Source organism: Chelonoidis abingdonii, chromosome 1, assembly GCF_003597395.2.
Source record: "Chelonoidis abingdonii isolate Lonesome George chromosome 1, CheloAbing_2.0, whole genome shotgun sequence".
Taxonomy (NCBI): domain Eukaryota; kingdom Metazoa; phylum Chordata; order Testudines; family Testudinidae; genus Chelonoidis; species Chelonoidis abingdonii.
The window spans coordinates 129,137,432-129,151,929 of NC_133769.1; the positions used below are offsets into that span (position 1 = coordinate 129,137,432).

The 14,498-nt window shown below is 43.7% G+C and overlaps 1 protein-coding gene across 1 annotated transcript in view; it reads right to left on the reverse strand.

Moving 5' to 3' along the window:
* The window catches only part of ITPR2 (inositol 1,4,5-trisphosphate receptor type 2), a 357,167-nt gene that overhangs the window by 270,043 nt on the left and 72,626 nt on the right, over positions 1–14,498 (reverse strand). Inside the window, exons 6-9 of the mRNA XM_032767262.2 lie at positions 11,746–11,844; positions 11,127–11,210; positions 8,648–8,794; positions 7,046–7,141 (exon numbers count right to left, since the gene is read on the reverse strand). Coding sequence (XP_032623153.1) covers positions 7,046–7,141; positions 8,648–8,794; positions 11,127–11,210; positions 11,746–11,844 — 426 coding nt within the window. The remainder of the gene's footprint in view (positions 1–7,045; positions 7,142–8,647; positions 8,795–11,126; positions 11,211–11,745; positions 11,845–14,498) is intronic.

A 14,498-nucleotide genomic window follows, 5' to 3' on the forward strand; every position in this document is an offset into this window, starting at 1 on the left:
ATTGGCCTCTTCCAGTTGGTATGGGTACTTCCACCTTTTCATGTTCTCTGAATGTATAAATATCTCCTGTCTGTGTGTTCCATTCTATGCATCCGAAGAAGTGAGCTGTAGCCCACGAAAGCTTTTGCTGAAATAAATTTGTTAGTCTCTAAGGTGCCACAAGTACTCCTGTTCTTTTCGCTCAGGGTTCAGGCTCCCAGCCATCACCTGCCTTGGGCAGAAACCCACATCTCCCTCTCTCCAGACTGGGATTTTAGACTTGCAGTCCCTCTGCACTTCACTGTGATTTCCTGACTGGGGTCAGGCACCTCTTGTTAACCTTTCCCTGGGGGCTACAACAGTGCACAATAGTTACCAAACAGCCTTCACAAGGCAAAAGACGTTTATTCTTTTGGGTAAAAGCAGTACAAAGAAAAATATGAAACAATAATAAACATTCCCTCTGCTATAAATGTTCCTTGTGCTAAAAGCTTACCAGAGGTCACCCATCAGTCTTATGGGGCCTTGTAACCCAAAGTCCTTTCAACCCTTCTGCAAAATTTGGGGCCCCCACTTGGAGAGAGGGTCCTGTCTGTTTACTGAACCAAAAGAAAGCCCGGTGTCAATTTAAACTCAGCCTTTTTGTACCAAAAGCCCCTTCTTTGTCTGGTGGTCACAGGAAGACCCAGTTTGAACAAGTATCTGCTGGCCAAAGAAAAGGTACCTCACTAGAGGTGTTTGACGTTTCAGCGACTAGCCTTAATCACTCTCCCTCCCCCCCAGATTTTAGTTCCTCCTGGAGCAGCCGTGCTAACCCTGCCCTCCCCCGCCCCCAGGTTGCACATAATCCCTGGCCCACAACGATACAATAAAACCTTTCATAAACTTCACACAATGTAGCTGCAAGTATCCATCACAGCTCCCCCATAAAGTAGTAGTTAGTAGCAAAGGTGTCTGTCTGGTACCCTAGGGGTACCCGCTGGCTTATTTTCTGGACTAAGCATCAGTGACTAAATTTGCATTTTCTTTCCCATCAATCACTTCCACATCATAAGCTTGGGGCATCAGGCTCTACCATAGCAACTTGGCATCTGTCCCTTTCATCGCATGCAACCGGATGAGTGGTCAGTGTACACAGTTAAATGTCGATCAAATAGACACGGCTGGAATTGCCTGGGCGCTCACACTGCAGCCAAACATTCTTTTTCAATTGTTCCACGGTATTTTTTGTTGAGGAAGCAATTTCTTGCTCAAATACTCAATGGGGCGTCTCCCACTTTTCATCATTTTGCACCAACACAGCCCCAAACCCTGCGTCAGAGGTGTCTGCGAACACCATAAAAGGCTGTTAAAGTCTGGGCTTACCAGAACCAGGTCTGTACTTAAGGACTTCCTTCAGATCACAGCCGGCTTGTTGACACCTTGTCTGGCTCCTCTATTTTACACGGATCAGTGACAGCAGCATTCAGATACTAAAGCAAGGGACGAACCTCCTGTAATACCACTTTTGCTGTGCCCACCTTGCATTTCTCCATCTTTACAGTCAGGGCCACTGTCTGAATGGTACAGCACCCTCCGTACATGGGTCATGGGCTTTTCCCATGTCTGGCTGAAGTTATAAATATTATCTATGTATGCCAGGGCAAATCCAATAACTGATCTACCAGTTGCTGGAAGATAGCCGCAGCCCCTTGAGGCCAAAAAATGGGACCAGGAACTCAGAGAACCCTACTGGGGTAGAAAATGCCAATTTGAGAGCAGGATCTGAGTCCAAAGGCACCTGACACTAATCTCTAGTGAGGTCAGTTGTGGCCAGAAATTGGGCTTTTCCCAGCTAGTCCAGTATCTCATTTGTTTTAGGCATGGGGAATGCATCAGAGTGATGGTATTGAGCTTTCAGGAATCCACACAGAATCTCATTGACCCACCTGTCTTAGGCACCAATACAACAGGGGATGACCAGGAATTACTTGATCACCGGATCACCTCTAACTCTAGCATGTCTGTCATTTCTTCCCCCAAGCTCTGGGCTGTTTGCACCCTTCCAGGATTACTGGGAATTTTTAATTAGACCCTTAGGTCCATTGCCACCTGATGGACAGCAAGTGAGGTGCGTCCAGGCTTACTGGAAAACACCTGATGACAAGCCTGCAGTACTCTCGTGATCACTGCTTGCTGTGTGGGAATGTACAGTGTAGGGAAAGGTTGGCCATGTTCCTGCCACCAGATGTATTGGGGGAGGTGCTCCCTATGTCCTCACAGTGCTGGCACAGAGCCAGGGCCTGATTCTCGCTGTCAGAATATTGTTTCCTCGCATTCACATGATGCAGTTGGAGCTGGTGTGAGCAATCAGACAGCTCCACCTCACTGAGCTATTAGATGATTTTAGAGTGGCCTTCACAGGAGCACCATCATATGGTCCCCTGTATATGTCCTAGCACATGCTCTTTGATCATACCAGACTTTGCCTCTCCAGAACTATAGTTAGATTATCTCAGGTGATCCTCGTGAGCTCAGTGAGTTTTCCCAGAAGGCAAACAAACAGGTATCCCACCACTGACTCCAACTCCAGAGAGAATGTACCTTCCCATTCAGCCCTCATTAAGTCTATGAGGACAATACCCTCCTCTCATGGAGTGTGACAGCTCAGCATAGGTTATAGCTCCCCTTTCTTTTCTTTTCTTTTCTTCCTTTTTTTTTTTTTAAACTTCCTGAAACCTTCTCCTATATGCTTCAGGGGTCAGTTTAAACTTTCACAACAAGGCTTGTTTATATGGCTATAAATTAATTAATCTTCATAGTCCCTGTAACAAGGTGCACTCACCTCTTGTAAGCTCCCCCTCAGCCAAGTGCATGAGCGTGTACACTCTGTCTCCAGGGAGGGAGCCCTGGGGCACTGCTCTATCCCAGAGCGGGGACAACACCTTCACCCTCTTTGGTCTTCCTAGCTACAGCTCTCCAGCTGGGCCACTATAGTTCAATTCCCCCTCTGGGGAGCCTCATTGTACAGGACACTTCCCCTCCCCCATGGCTAATGAGGGCTGGGGGAGACCTGGGCCCACCCATTCTTCCAGCTCCAAGCCCACCAACCCTGTGGATCGCAGCTGTCAGCGGAGTCCCTTTAACTACATTGCACGGCTTCTCTAATTCTCTGGGCCACTTCCCCACGGCCCCACACCATCTTCACCTTGACCTCAGGACCTTGTCCTAATGGAGTCCCAGCAACCAGCTCAGGGCTCCTTCTTGCTCTCCCCAGCTTCTAGCAGCGCTGCCCTGTACCTCTCTCAGCCAGCCACACACCAGCCACACTCCTACAGCTCCAGCAAGGAACTGAACTCCTTCTGGCCCTGCAGCTCCTCTTATGCTAGGCCGCTGGTCCCTGATTGGCTGTGTCCCACACAGCCACTCTAGGTAGCTTGAAGGACCCTCTCCACTGCCCTTTTTTGGGGCAGGGTGTGGCAGGGCCTGGTATATTCCATCAAGTCCCCTATGTCCGTATGGGTGAAAATATCTAGGGCCTTCTGCGACAGCAATGGAGTCAGATACTGTACCCTGTCCTCCTGCTCTACCTTGCTCAATTCACACTCCCTTTTGAAATCCATCCTTCTCACCCACTTCCTAAAGCAGGGAAATAATCAGTGCTTCTATATCGTGATGCCAACTTTTCCCAGCCTAGCGCTAAAAATTGTCCACGTCTGGTGAAAAATTCCCAGATAAAGTTTTTTACAGTGCTTCTATATCCTGAGAAATTTCCCAGTACCTGGGAATTTGTGAGTAAAATGTTTCAACTTGGGAAATTGGGAATTTTCATTCAAAAAAAAAAAAATTCCCAGATTTTGGGAAATTTCTCCAGATTTAGAAGCACTGGAAATAATTTGGAGGCGACCCAGTTGGGATAGGCACGTGGAGTTTGCCTACACCTACTGGAGCAGAGTTTTGCTGGTACAGTCTCTTCATACTGAGCTGATATTGATGCTCCTTCTCTCTCTCTCTCCCTCCCCCCCTCCCCCCATGCTGATGCTGCTTCTCCTGGTCTGTTCTCTCTCATTCCCAGTCTGCAAGCAGCTGGGCTTCCAGATGCAGTTTGTCTCTCTCCAGCTGTAGCTTCTTTTGCTCTGACGTCTGTCTGTCCACAATTCCTACTGCAGCGGTGCCTTCAGTCTGGACGCAGCATGGTTGCAGCCTCTGACAGCCTCCTCACTGCTTCCCTTTAGGGAGGTGTCTCCAAGAGTTCCCCCTGCCCACTGGATTATCTGCAAGTGGACTGGGCATTCCCTGTATTCCTTCAGAATCATTCCTTTTCCAGTCCTCAAAGTACATCAGCAGATCAGATTGACCAGCTATGCCTTTGTCCACTCCTCAGAGTTGAGCTCCCTTTCTTTGCATGTCAACCAGCTGACTTTTTTTTAAGCTGTTCATAACTGATTCCCGCCCCCACACACACACACCTCTATTTTTGCTATCCCTTTCCTGAAAAGATGAGGATTTTCTCTGTGCTTTTCCTTTCTACACTGCTTGCATTCAGTGCTGCTGTTGGCACTTTACTGGCAATTCCCTATTGTCATAGACAGCGCACACTAGCTGCTATGTATGTCACAGTTCCAAGATTAACCTGCACCTTTGACTCCCTCCTGGTCCTCCTGAGGGCTAACGTTTCAGACTCCCAGCCACCACGCATCTCAGGCAGAGACCTGTGTCTCACTCTCTCCAGACCAGGGATTTAGACTTTCAGTCCCTCTGCGCTTCACTGTGGTTTCCCCAGCAGGTCTGACCAAGGTCCAGCACCTGTAGTTAACCTCTCTCCAGAAGATACAATAGTGTTTACCAGTAACCAAACAGCCTTCACAAAGCAAAATATGTTTATTCTGACAGTAAAAAGCAGTACAGAGAAAACAAAAACAAATGAACATTCCTATACTTATGTTAAAAGCTTACCAGGGGCCACACATCAGCCTTATGGGCCCTTGTAAGCCCTTCCAACCCTTCTGCACAGGTTTCCACCCACTCCCCTTGAACAGAGAATCCTGTTTACTGAATCAAAAAAGCCCTGTGCCAATTTAAACTCAGCCTTTTTATACCAAAAACCCCTTCTGTGTCTGTTGGTCCCTGGAAGACCCAGCATCTGCAAGCCAACACAGGGGTAGTACCTCGCTGGAGGTGTTCACAGTGTCAGTGATTAGCCTTAATCATCCTCTGCTGTTTGTAGTTCCTGGAGGAGCTGTGGTAACCCTCCCCAGAGTTCCATACAATCCCTGGTCCACAATGATACATAAGCCATCCATAAAGTTAATACAGTTTGGTCCCCAAAGACACTGCAAGTGCTTGCAATATCTGTCTCAGGTACCTTGCTCCAAATTCACCCAGACAGGGAGTTTAGGTCTACCAGAGTTCCGGTTATACTATGCACAGTTTATATCAGAGCTGTTTAAAAGGTTACTAACTTCAACAGCTCTTAAAGTAAAAATAGGACTGGTATCTGTAATGTCCTAGGGATAACACCCTTCGTATTGTTGACCTTGGTTTGGCAATAACTAGATATGAGAATGCTCCTGATAATCCACAACTAGTCTCACTCTGAACTCAGCACATGTCATGACAGGATTCTGGGAGTTATGGCAGTTCTGTGTGGACATAAGCACTTGTCTATATACAGAGAAGTGGCTTAACTTACACTGGTTTAGTTCAAGCAGTACAACTTGTGTGTGTGGACTATCTCATATTGGTTTAAAACCGGTTAAATGAGTATAGCTTGCACGTGAACATTTACAAGCACAAGCTAGTTTGCAAGCACAAGCCAAATTGATATAAGCCAGGTTTAAATTGATGTGAATGTCCACACATAGCACTGCACTGGTTTAACCAGATCAATATGAAAATCATACCTTTAATTATTATATCAGTACAATGCCACACATACAACCAGGCCTAAAATGGAGCAGATAAACAGGATCAATAAAGCTCACAACTACTTCAATAAGACAAACTCAGAATCACAACCAAAAAGGCTTCTCAGTAACTGCTCTCCTCTACATTTTTCCAGACGGTTTTTGTTTTGAGTTTGGAGTGTGTTGGGGGAAAGGAAGAGGGGAGGCAGGTGTGTGTGGGTGTTGCAAAATATTTTGTTGCTTTTGGGTGGCAGGCAAACCACCACATCAGAACTTAAGTTAATTAAGAAAATGCTCCCACCCTCCCAAAAAAAAAAAAAAATTATAATAATAAATAATAATAATAATTGTGGAACATTCTGGAAGGTGTTTGGGAGGGATTTTTTGCGGGGGCAGAGGGTTATTGGTCAAAATTCAAAATGAATTGAATTTTAGAAAACTTCAACCAGGTCTAATGACAACATATTGTTATGATACAAATATCAGGATATCGTGACATAAAAGTCTGTCCCTCAAGACAAGCTCTTACAGAGCACAATTCTAAGACACCTCGGGCCAGATTCTCAGCTGGTGTAAATCCATATAGTTCCATTAACTTTACATCACCTGAATATCTGGCCCCTAGTTTTCATAGCATGATAGAAATCTTTTTTCAATGCAAAAAAGGAGAAAAAAGAAAAGAAAAGAAAACACCCTAAGGGCTTCTCTTTTGTCAGCATAGTATACAGAAGCTGCATTACTGTCCCTTCTCCCATTTCTTTGATCCACCTCAGTAATTATTCTGTGTTCAGAAAGCTTTAAACTCTATGCAGCTGCCTGGGCCAGCAAAAATTAATATTTGACTTATCCTAACAATATTCCCAAGACCAAGTGGAAGCAAGGACACAGAAATTAAAAAAAAAAAAAAAAAAAAAAAGCAACAATCTTAAATCAAAATATGGCGATCAACATCAGTAGGGTTTGCACCGGTGTAACTGGTGACAAAATCTGACCCAACAGCGAATGATACAGTTGAAACTGAAGACAGAAGTTGTCCTAAACCAGCTTATATTTGTCCAGTAATAAAGAAAGTTCTGGCAGTTCTGAATTAGAAGAATGCACAGCACAAGGTTGCCTGGTATGTGGGGATCACATCCAGTTTTGTTACATGCTTCCACTTATTATTTAGATGCTGTTCTTACCTCTGCAGCTAAGTAGTTCCCAGTGGCTAGATGTTTAAATCTAAACAGGCTATTCCATTGTCCCGCCCCTCCACGGCATGGATCATGATGTACAACCTACAGACAGAAATACAGATTAATAATCATACCAGCCATCATGAGGACCACACAAAAATACCTACCTCATGGACAATATAGCCCATTCAGAGAAATTGCTGTCTTCATTATGCTGAAATAATTCTACTAGAGCTATTCTGTTGCCAACCCTCCAGGATTGCCCTGGAATGTCCAGAAATTAAAGAATTATCTTTAATTAAAGATTATGTCATGTGATGAAACCTCCAAGAATATGTACAACCAAAACTGGCAACCCTAATAGCTAATGCTGTCAATATTCTGTAAAAGATAAATTCCATGGTAAAATATTTTACCACAGGGTGAAATTCTGTGCTTACACTAAATCTGCCACAGATCATAACTACTTACATTTATATTTCACTGCTTGCAAGGAAACGTGCCTCCTAGAATGTGAGAGTCTAGAGTTACTCCATTGAATCCAACAGAGTAAATGGCCCTACTCCACATTTACATGGGCATTACTAAAAGCAGATTACACTGTGTCTCCTTCTCTTATTAAAAATTTCGTTCTGAAAGAGAAGCTGGTCGAATAAAAGCTATTACCTCATCCATCCTGGGACCAACAGGGCCACACCACTAATACAAACAAACAATAAAAACAACATAGCACTTTTTGAAAAAAACAAAACAAAACAGGGTGCTCTGGACATAGGACACCAGGATAATTACAGTCTATCTGGCCAAATTGCCTCACTGTCAGTTGAGCTGGCCAGAGTACTCTTTCCTTTATGTCCTCCACTGTTTTCTAGTGTTACTCACTACTTTCCAGTTTGGCCTTACCTGTTTTCTCAGTAATGAGTTAAGTGATCCTTAGATATGCAGGGCCCGCTCCTGCAGTCCCTACCCAGGCAAAAGTGTGGGTTTGACCAAGTAAGAAGTCTTTTGTTTTCACAGTGTAATGTTTGTCTAGCAGTTTAGGATCCTTGCACAGTGTGGAAATAAAGGTTCTAAGACATATCAATTGACCCATATTCTTCCATTAAAAACAAAAAACTTCTGCTAATCTTGGTCCTAATTCAGCAAAACCTTCCTATTCAGCAAAGCCTTACTGTAAGCACATGCTCTGCTGAAGAGGAATGGACTCAATCAATTTGTTGATTCGGGGCCGAACTCTATTGCCATGTGTCATTAATGGAAAATATATGCATCCCATGAGAGTCCACATATACCTATCTTGGGCCAGATTCAGGAGAAGCAGTGTCACTGCATTGACTTTGATAAAGTTGCACCACTTATGCTAGATCTGAATTTGACTCTCCATTACTTTGTTTCTGTACAGCTATATATATATATAGCAAGAAAACCTTCTCCCCCACATTACTGTAGCAATAAAGCATCTCTTAAGCGTTCATCCCAAACACACTGCTTCAAAAAAACAAGAATAGTTACTGGGAGGTATATGGTGATACCAAATGGCCAGGAATGATGCATGTTTACTGAGTGCTGCCCTTTGCATTCAAAAATATTTATAATAGGCAAAAATACCTCTATTTCCCATAGTGCTTTAGAACTTGTTGCAGAAGTGGCCGACTGACGCAATGTTGTACGAAGGAAAATATGTTGTTTCTTCTCGTATTCATCACAGGTCAGAAACTTCTCTTGTTCCGCATGAAAGAGTCTAACAACATCCCCCTAAAGGAACAGAGAAGGGAAGTATTACCAAATGGAAGACAAGGTAATTGGAAATGTAGGGCCAGAGTCTTATCCATGTGAATCCACTGGCATCAGAGTCCACGTGACTTTTCACTTGTATAAGTAGGACCTTTGACTTTTTTTTTTTTCCCTGTTGCGGAGGACTCAAGGAAAGGGGAACACACATCTTGGTTTTGTAGGCAGTAGACAGCCTATTGACTTGAAACTCTATTCTTACAGAAACCCTGTGAAACGTTAATGAAATAAAATCTATTTCAAAGCATGACAATGAAAAGATGACTAGTCAACCCTGAGATAATTTTTATGTTTAAGGAATTTTTTTAATTGGTTTTCTAACTATGCTTAATCAAAAATAGTGCTTGGTGAAAATGAATAGCTGACAGCACACTCTAGAAGTGTGAACAAGGCATATCGTAGCCAGGCGTCGTACAAGTTTCCCCTTCACACAGTTCTTCCAATGCACCTCAACACAGACAGCAATACCCAGTTACTCCTGTCCTAGGGCTTTTCTAACACAGATTGCTAATTATGCTGAATTGAGTACCGGTGCTGTGATGATGGAGAGTCACGTTCACTGCAGAGCTTGCCATATTGCAAGACCTTAACCCAATCCTCTTTTACCTTGAAATCTTAGATGCTTTTGACCCTATAGATCATATCCTTCTTAACAACCTATCACTGTTTGCTTTTGCAACTCTGTGCTCTCTCAGTTCTCCTTTTGCCAATCTGGTTGTTCCAGCAATGTCTGTTTCAGTGGGGCCTTCTCCTTGTCCCCTATCACGTCTGGTAGTGGAGAGGGGGCTTGGCCCTCTTCTCCTCTACCCACTCTTTCTTTAGGGGATCTCACTGGCTCACCAGCCTTCAATTACCATCTTTATGCTCCATTCCTGACCTGTCCTTCCCTCATCTCAGCATGTCTCTCCCCAACGTCTCCTTGTGGATGTCTTACCGTCAGTTGGAACTAAAAACTAACTAAAGCTGAACTTTGAATCCAATCCTCCACAGTCTTACACTTTGTGTGGTCATTTACACCTCTACCAGAGTCATGTAAACTTCTAGAAATTCTGATCTGGCATTATGTCAAGTGGCCTTGGAACAAGTGCAAATTGCTGCATAAGGTTCCAGGGTGGGGGAGGATGAGGACTTTGGTCCCTCTCCATCAAACTTAACACACTCCCTCTGCTTCCTCTGTCCTCCCTGCTACTCCAAGTTAACTTTGGCTCCTCCCTTTCCTTTGCCCCACACATCTAAACTGCACTGAAGTCACACTACTTCCTCCTCCGCCACAACTTTTTAAAGCTTCTGCCTTCTCTCTCTGCCCACTCAGCTCAAATTCTTATTCCAGCCTCACCACCTCCCATCCTAGCTACTGCAACATCCTCCTCTCAGCATTCCCTGGCACTGCATTGCCCTCCACCTTTCCAGGTCAACGTCCTTGCCTGTCGTGACCCCTCTTTCACTCTGAATCCCTCCAACGGTTTCCCCTTTTCCACTGCATCAGACTAAATCTTCTTGCCCTCACTTCACAAGTCTACCCCTCCCTACTTATTTGTTCATGTGTGTTATACTGCTTCTGCATCCTGCCCCCTCTGCTAAGCTAACAATGCCAGTCTCCAGCATCTGCTTCTTCCACCGGCATCTTCCTGCTGTCCTCCACCTCTCCCATAAGCATGAAACACCTTCCCCAAACAGTTCTGTAAGCATCTATTCTTTACTCCTTCCTCAAAACCCACTGCCACCATGAAATTGCCAGTTGATAATGGCTAGTTAGGGAGCCCATGGCGACTGCTGATATTAATTTATTTAAAATAAAACTAAGCAATTCAGAGCCCTCAAGTTGTGCACAACATTTGCTTTTGTAGCAGCAGCTTCTTATAACTGGTGCTCTCACCATTCGTGCCCTAACTCCCTCCTGCTATCTGTTACAATCGCTTTCTGCATCTTGGCTGAAACTAAGAGGGGTAAGCTGTTCAAGGCAGAGGTTTCGTCATGTGTTTATACCGTATCTTGTCCTGAGGGTCCTCAATTTTGATGGGGGCCTTTGGGATATAGTATAATACAAATAAAAACTTAAGATTATTCAACAGTAAGCCAGTATTCTTCCTTTGCATTTTTATATAGGACTGGTGGGGGACACTGGTGGAGGATCCTAGATAATGCAAGATAGCTATGGTTGTTCCTGTAAGGTGGTTTTCCAGTTCTAGTTTTTTGTAATATTTCTCCTAGGTGCAATTAACCTGAATATGGCATAATCGTTCCAAATTTTAAAATTCAATACAAACAAAATCACAAAAACGTGACTCATACTTACTCCTTTAAGAACATCTTCTCTGTAGCAACTGTATTTCATGAATAAAGTTATTTTCCAGCTTGTGTTGCAATTAACAGCATTTACCTGTTAAAAATATATACACACCTATAGGTTGAGGGTTTGTTTGTTCTTTTAACACTGATTTAGTCTTTTTAATACATAAAACGGTACAGTAAGATCTTTTTGTTCTGGGTAATGGGGTCCTGGTCCATGACGAGGGTTCCCATCTAATACAGTAACACTAATAAATAATGATGTGTAACAACGATGATGATGGATATAGAGTGGCCCAAATGTTTATGACTAGTTATGGTGCTTGCTAATGGGAGATCCTAAAGGCCTGATCGTGGGAAGTGCTAAACACCTGCCTCACACATTGACATCAGTAAGTGTGTCAGATATTCAATAACTTCCAGGAAGCTGTCAGTGCCTTGCAGAATCAGGCATGTTTTGCCTTTAGGTTGTCAAGTAGCTGGGCCATTCTCTCAGGGGTAGTATCAGCAGTGTTAGAGTTGGTGTATGCTGCTGGCTTTTAGCCCATGCTGGAGCTGAGCATACCAAAAAAGGAGGAAGCGTACACATTCTGAATTGCCAACTACCCCTCTTCTGCTGAACTCACCTCTTTGCAGCCCGGATTATCTAGAAGCTCTATATTGCTGGCATGCAGAGGCTGCCCCGCGTTGACTGGCATCAGGACAACTTTGTCTCCCACAACTATCTGGAGGCCAGAAATAAGTGGCAATTTAGTCACATGTAATTATCCAATAAAATGGAGCAATGCTACATTTTTTTTTAGGGCTCAGCTCAGATGATGCTCTTGGCCAACCTATTCTTTGCTTGGCCAACCTATTCTGAGGACAATTCAGAGATCATGGAATTTTTTTCATCTAGGTAAGCAAGTACATCCCCCAGTGAGCAGCTCATTCAAAGTGTCCTCCCAACAAGTTTCAGCATTCTCAGTGAGCTTGCTGCTTGATTCAGTAGGCATTTGTGGGTGGAAAAGTGGCCCTATGAACCTATCAATTCCATGTCTGTAAAAACAAATCAATCCAGATAAAAACTGCATTAACCACTCTTCGTTCCCATGCGCTGCCAGTCAGATAGTAGGTAAAACTTGGGAAAATAGTCCAGAGATTGTGAGGAAGATCTCTCTCCAGCCCTTGCTATCAATCAAAATTCTCCATCATTAGGTCTTTGATTTCGCAACAGGCTTGGGGCCAGGGTTTTTTTGTTTGTTTGTTTTGTTTTGGATTGGATTTTTGGAGGTGGGGGGGCCAACATCAAGTCAGCCTAAGTGAGTGGCTGTGGTCCAATCTGTGAAGCCCCAGGCCTGATCTGACTTACAGCAGCCTAAAGAGTGCTCTAACTTACCCTAGTTGGCTATGGCCCTAAAGGATCATCTATCAACTGAAAATCAAATCACGGTCTGCCCCTTGTCCTGAAAGGCACCTACACAATGGATGGTGGTTATCACAGATGCCAGCTATGCCAACTGACAGATCCCTCCCTATGGGAGGAATTGCCAGCCAGTCAGCTACAGCCAGATTCCAGCTCTTGTGCACTGCCTGAGCTGCACAAAACAGTCAGATCTGGGGAAAACAACATGGAAAACAGTCTCCAACCTAAAAAACAACAGATTCATGTGAAAAGAATTCTACTCAAATCTAACAAAGGAAATACTTTAAATCCAAGTAGAATAATACTATTAGCCCTGCTCAAACTTTGGTGTTGATTCTTGGATTTGGTTTTGGTGTTCACAGCAAGTCTAAGCACCATATAGGTGAAAACTAGAAAGTGACTACTGAAAACCATGATCCATGTCCTGAGAAATGCTGCAAGAGCCATGCTTTTTTGCAACATAAACATACAAAGTTGATTTCTGCATTTGCTAACTTAATGCAATTGACACCACATTTGGGCCAAATTCATCCTTTGTGTAACTCCACTGAAATCAAAGCCAATGAATTTGGCCCACTTGTGGTGGTGGAGGGGAGGGTGAAAACAAGTTTCAAGTTTCAGAGTAGCAGCCATGTTAGTCTGTATCCGCAAAAAGAACAGAAGTACTTGTGGCACCTTAGAGACTAACAAATTTGTTAGTCTCTAAGGTGCCACAAGTTTCAAGTTGTTTAACAATAGTTAAATAAATACTGGTATCAAAACAAGGTGTCGTCATGCTCAGAATACATGTCAAAATCCTAGCAGATCCAAAACAAGGACGTTTACTAAAGGAATCCAAAACGATGAAAAAAAAAAAAAGTGCCTTTAAAGTGCATTACTTATGCAATACATTCCTGCATGCCATGCTTCACACAGACTTTACTTACAGCCATGTAAGAAGTTAAGATCAGACAATTCATTTACCAAAATAAACCATCAGGCTTGTATCCTGCAGAATTGAATCAGGACTTCAAAATCCATTGAAAGTACAGCTGGATTATAACAACAAAATTACTGAGATAACACATAATCAAGCATCCCATTTTTAAAAAGGTATTATTCACTGAGAGCTAACGTGATTTTACATGGGGATGGGAGGGCCAGAAGTAAGGTGTGGCACACGGTTGTGCTGACCCAGGCACAGATTTGGAAAGGAACTGTGACTCCTACAAACGCCGTTTAGTTTTATTTCCCACTCTCACTTTGTGGCAGTAATTAACGAGTCCCTGGTCTAAACTCTTTCACTTTCCAACCCAAATAGGTATCTTCTAGGGTTTGATGCAATTCACCATTAAGTTAATAAGGATCTATCCTTTGACTTTAATGAGAGCCTAACTATGTCCCTATAAACTCTGGGCCAAATCTCGGTGTGCAAAGGCTATGGAAAGCTGATTTAACAGGGCATCTGAAGACTCCTCTTGCAAAGAGCCATCACCAGATCTATGCAACTGTCCTCTGCCCAGCCCCCTGTTGCAGAGGATATGCTGGAAGTGGCAGAAGCCATGCTCAGAACACATTGTACTCTGGCAATCCTGGGACAACAAAATGGCCCCTCGGGGGCCACTGTTGCTGTGGTAATTTAAAGCAACCCTGAAGTCCAATATTCGTTTGGAGTAACTTCACCTACTGAGATACTACTGTTAGATCAGACAGATGGATTAGGCCACTATTCTGCAGACTTCTGAGCACCAATTGTGAGGGATTGTGCATATTCTTCTCCCTTGGCTTATCACAATACCAGAAACAAAGCAAGTTTAACTGGCAGAGAGCCAAAATCAGTAGTCAATAAGGAGTTAATCCTGCACTAATTGTAGTCATTGCGACCTTTGCCATTCACCTCGATTGGAGCAGTTTCTGTCCTTACCAATCAAATCTCCTATACAAGAAGTCAAATGGAGCTTTATTTGATGGAGGACTGCAGAACTGGGACAAAAA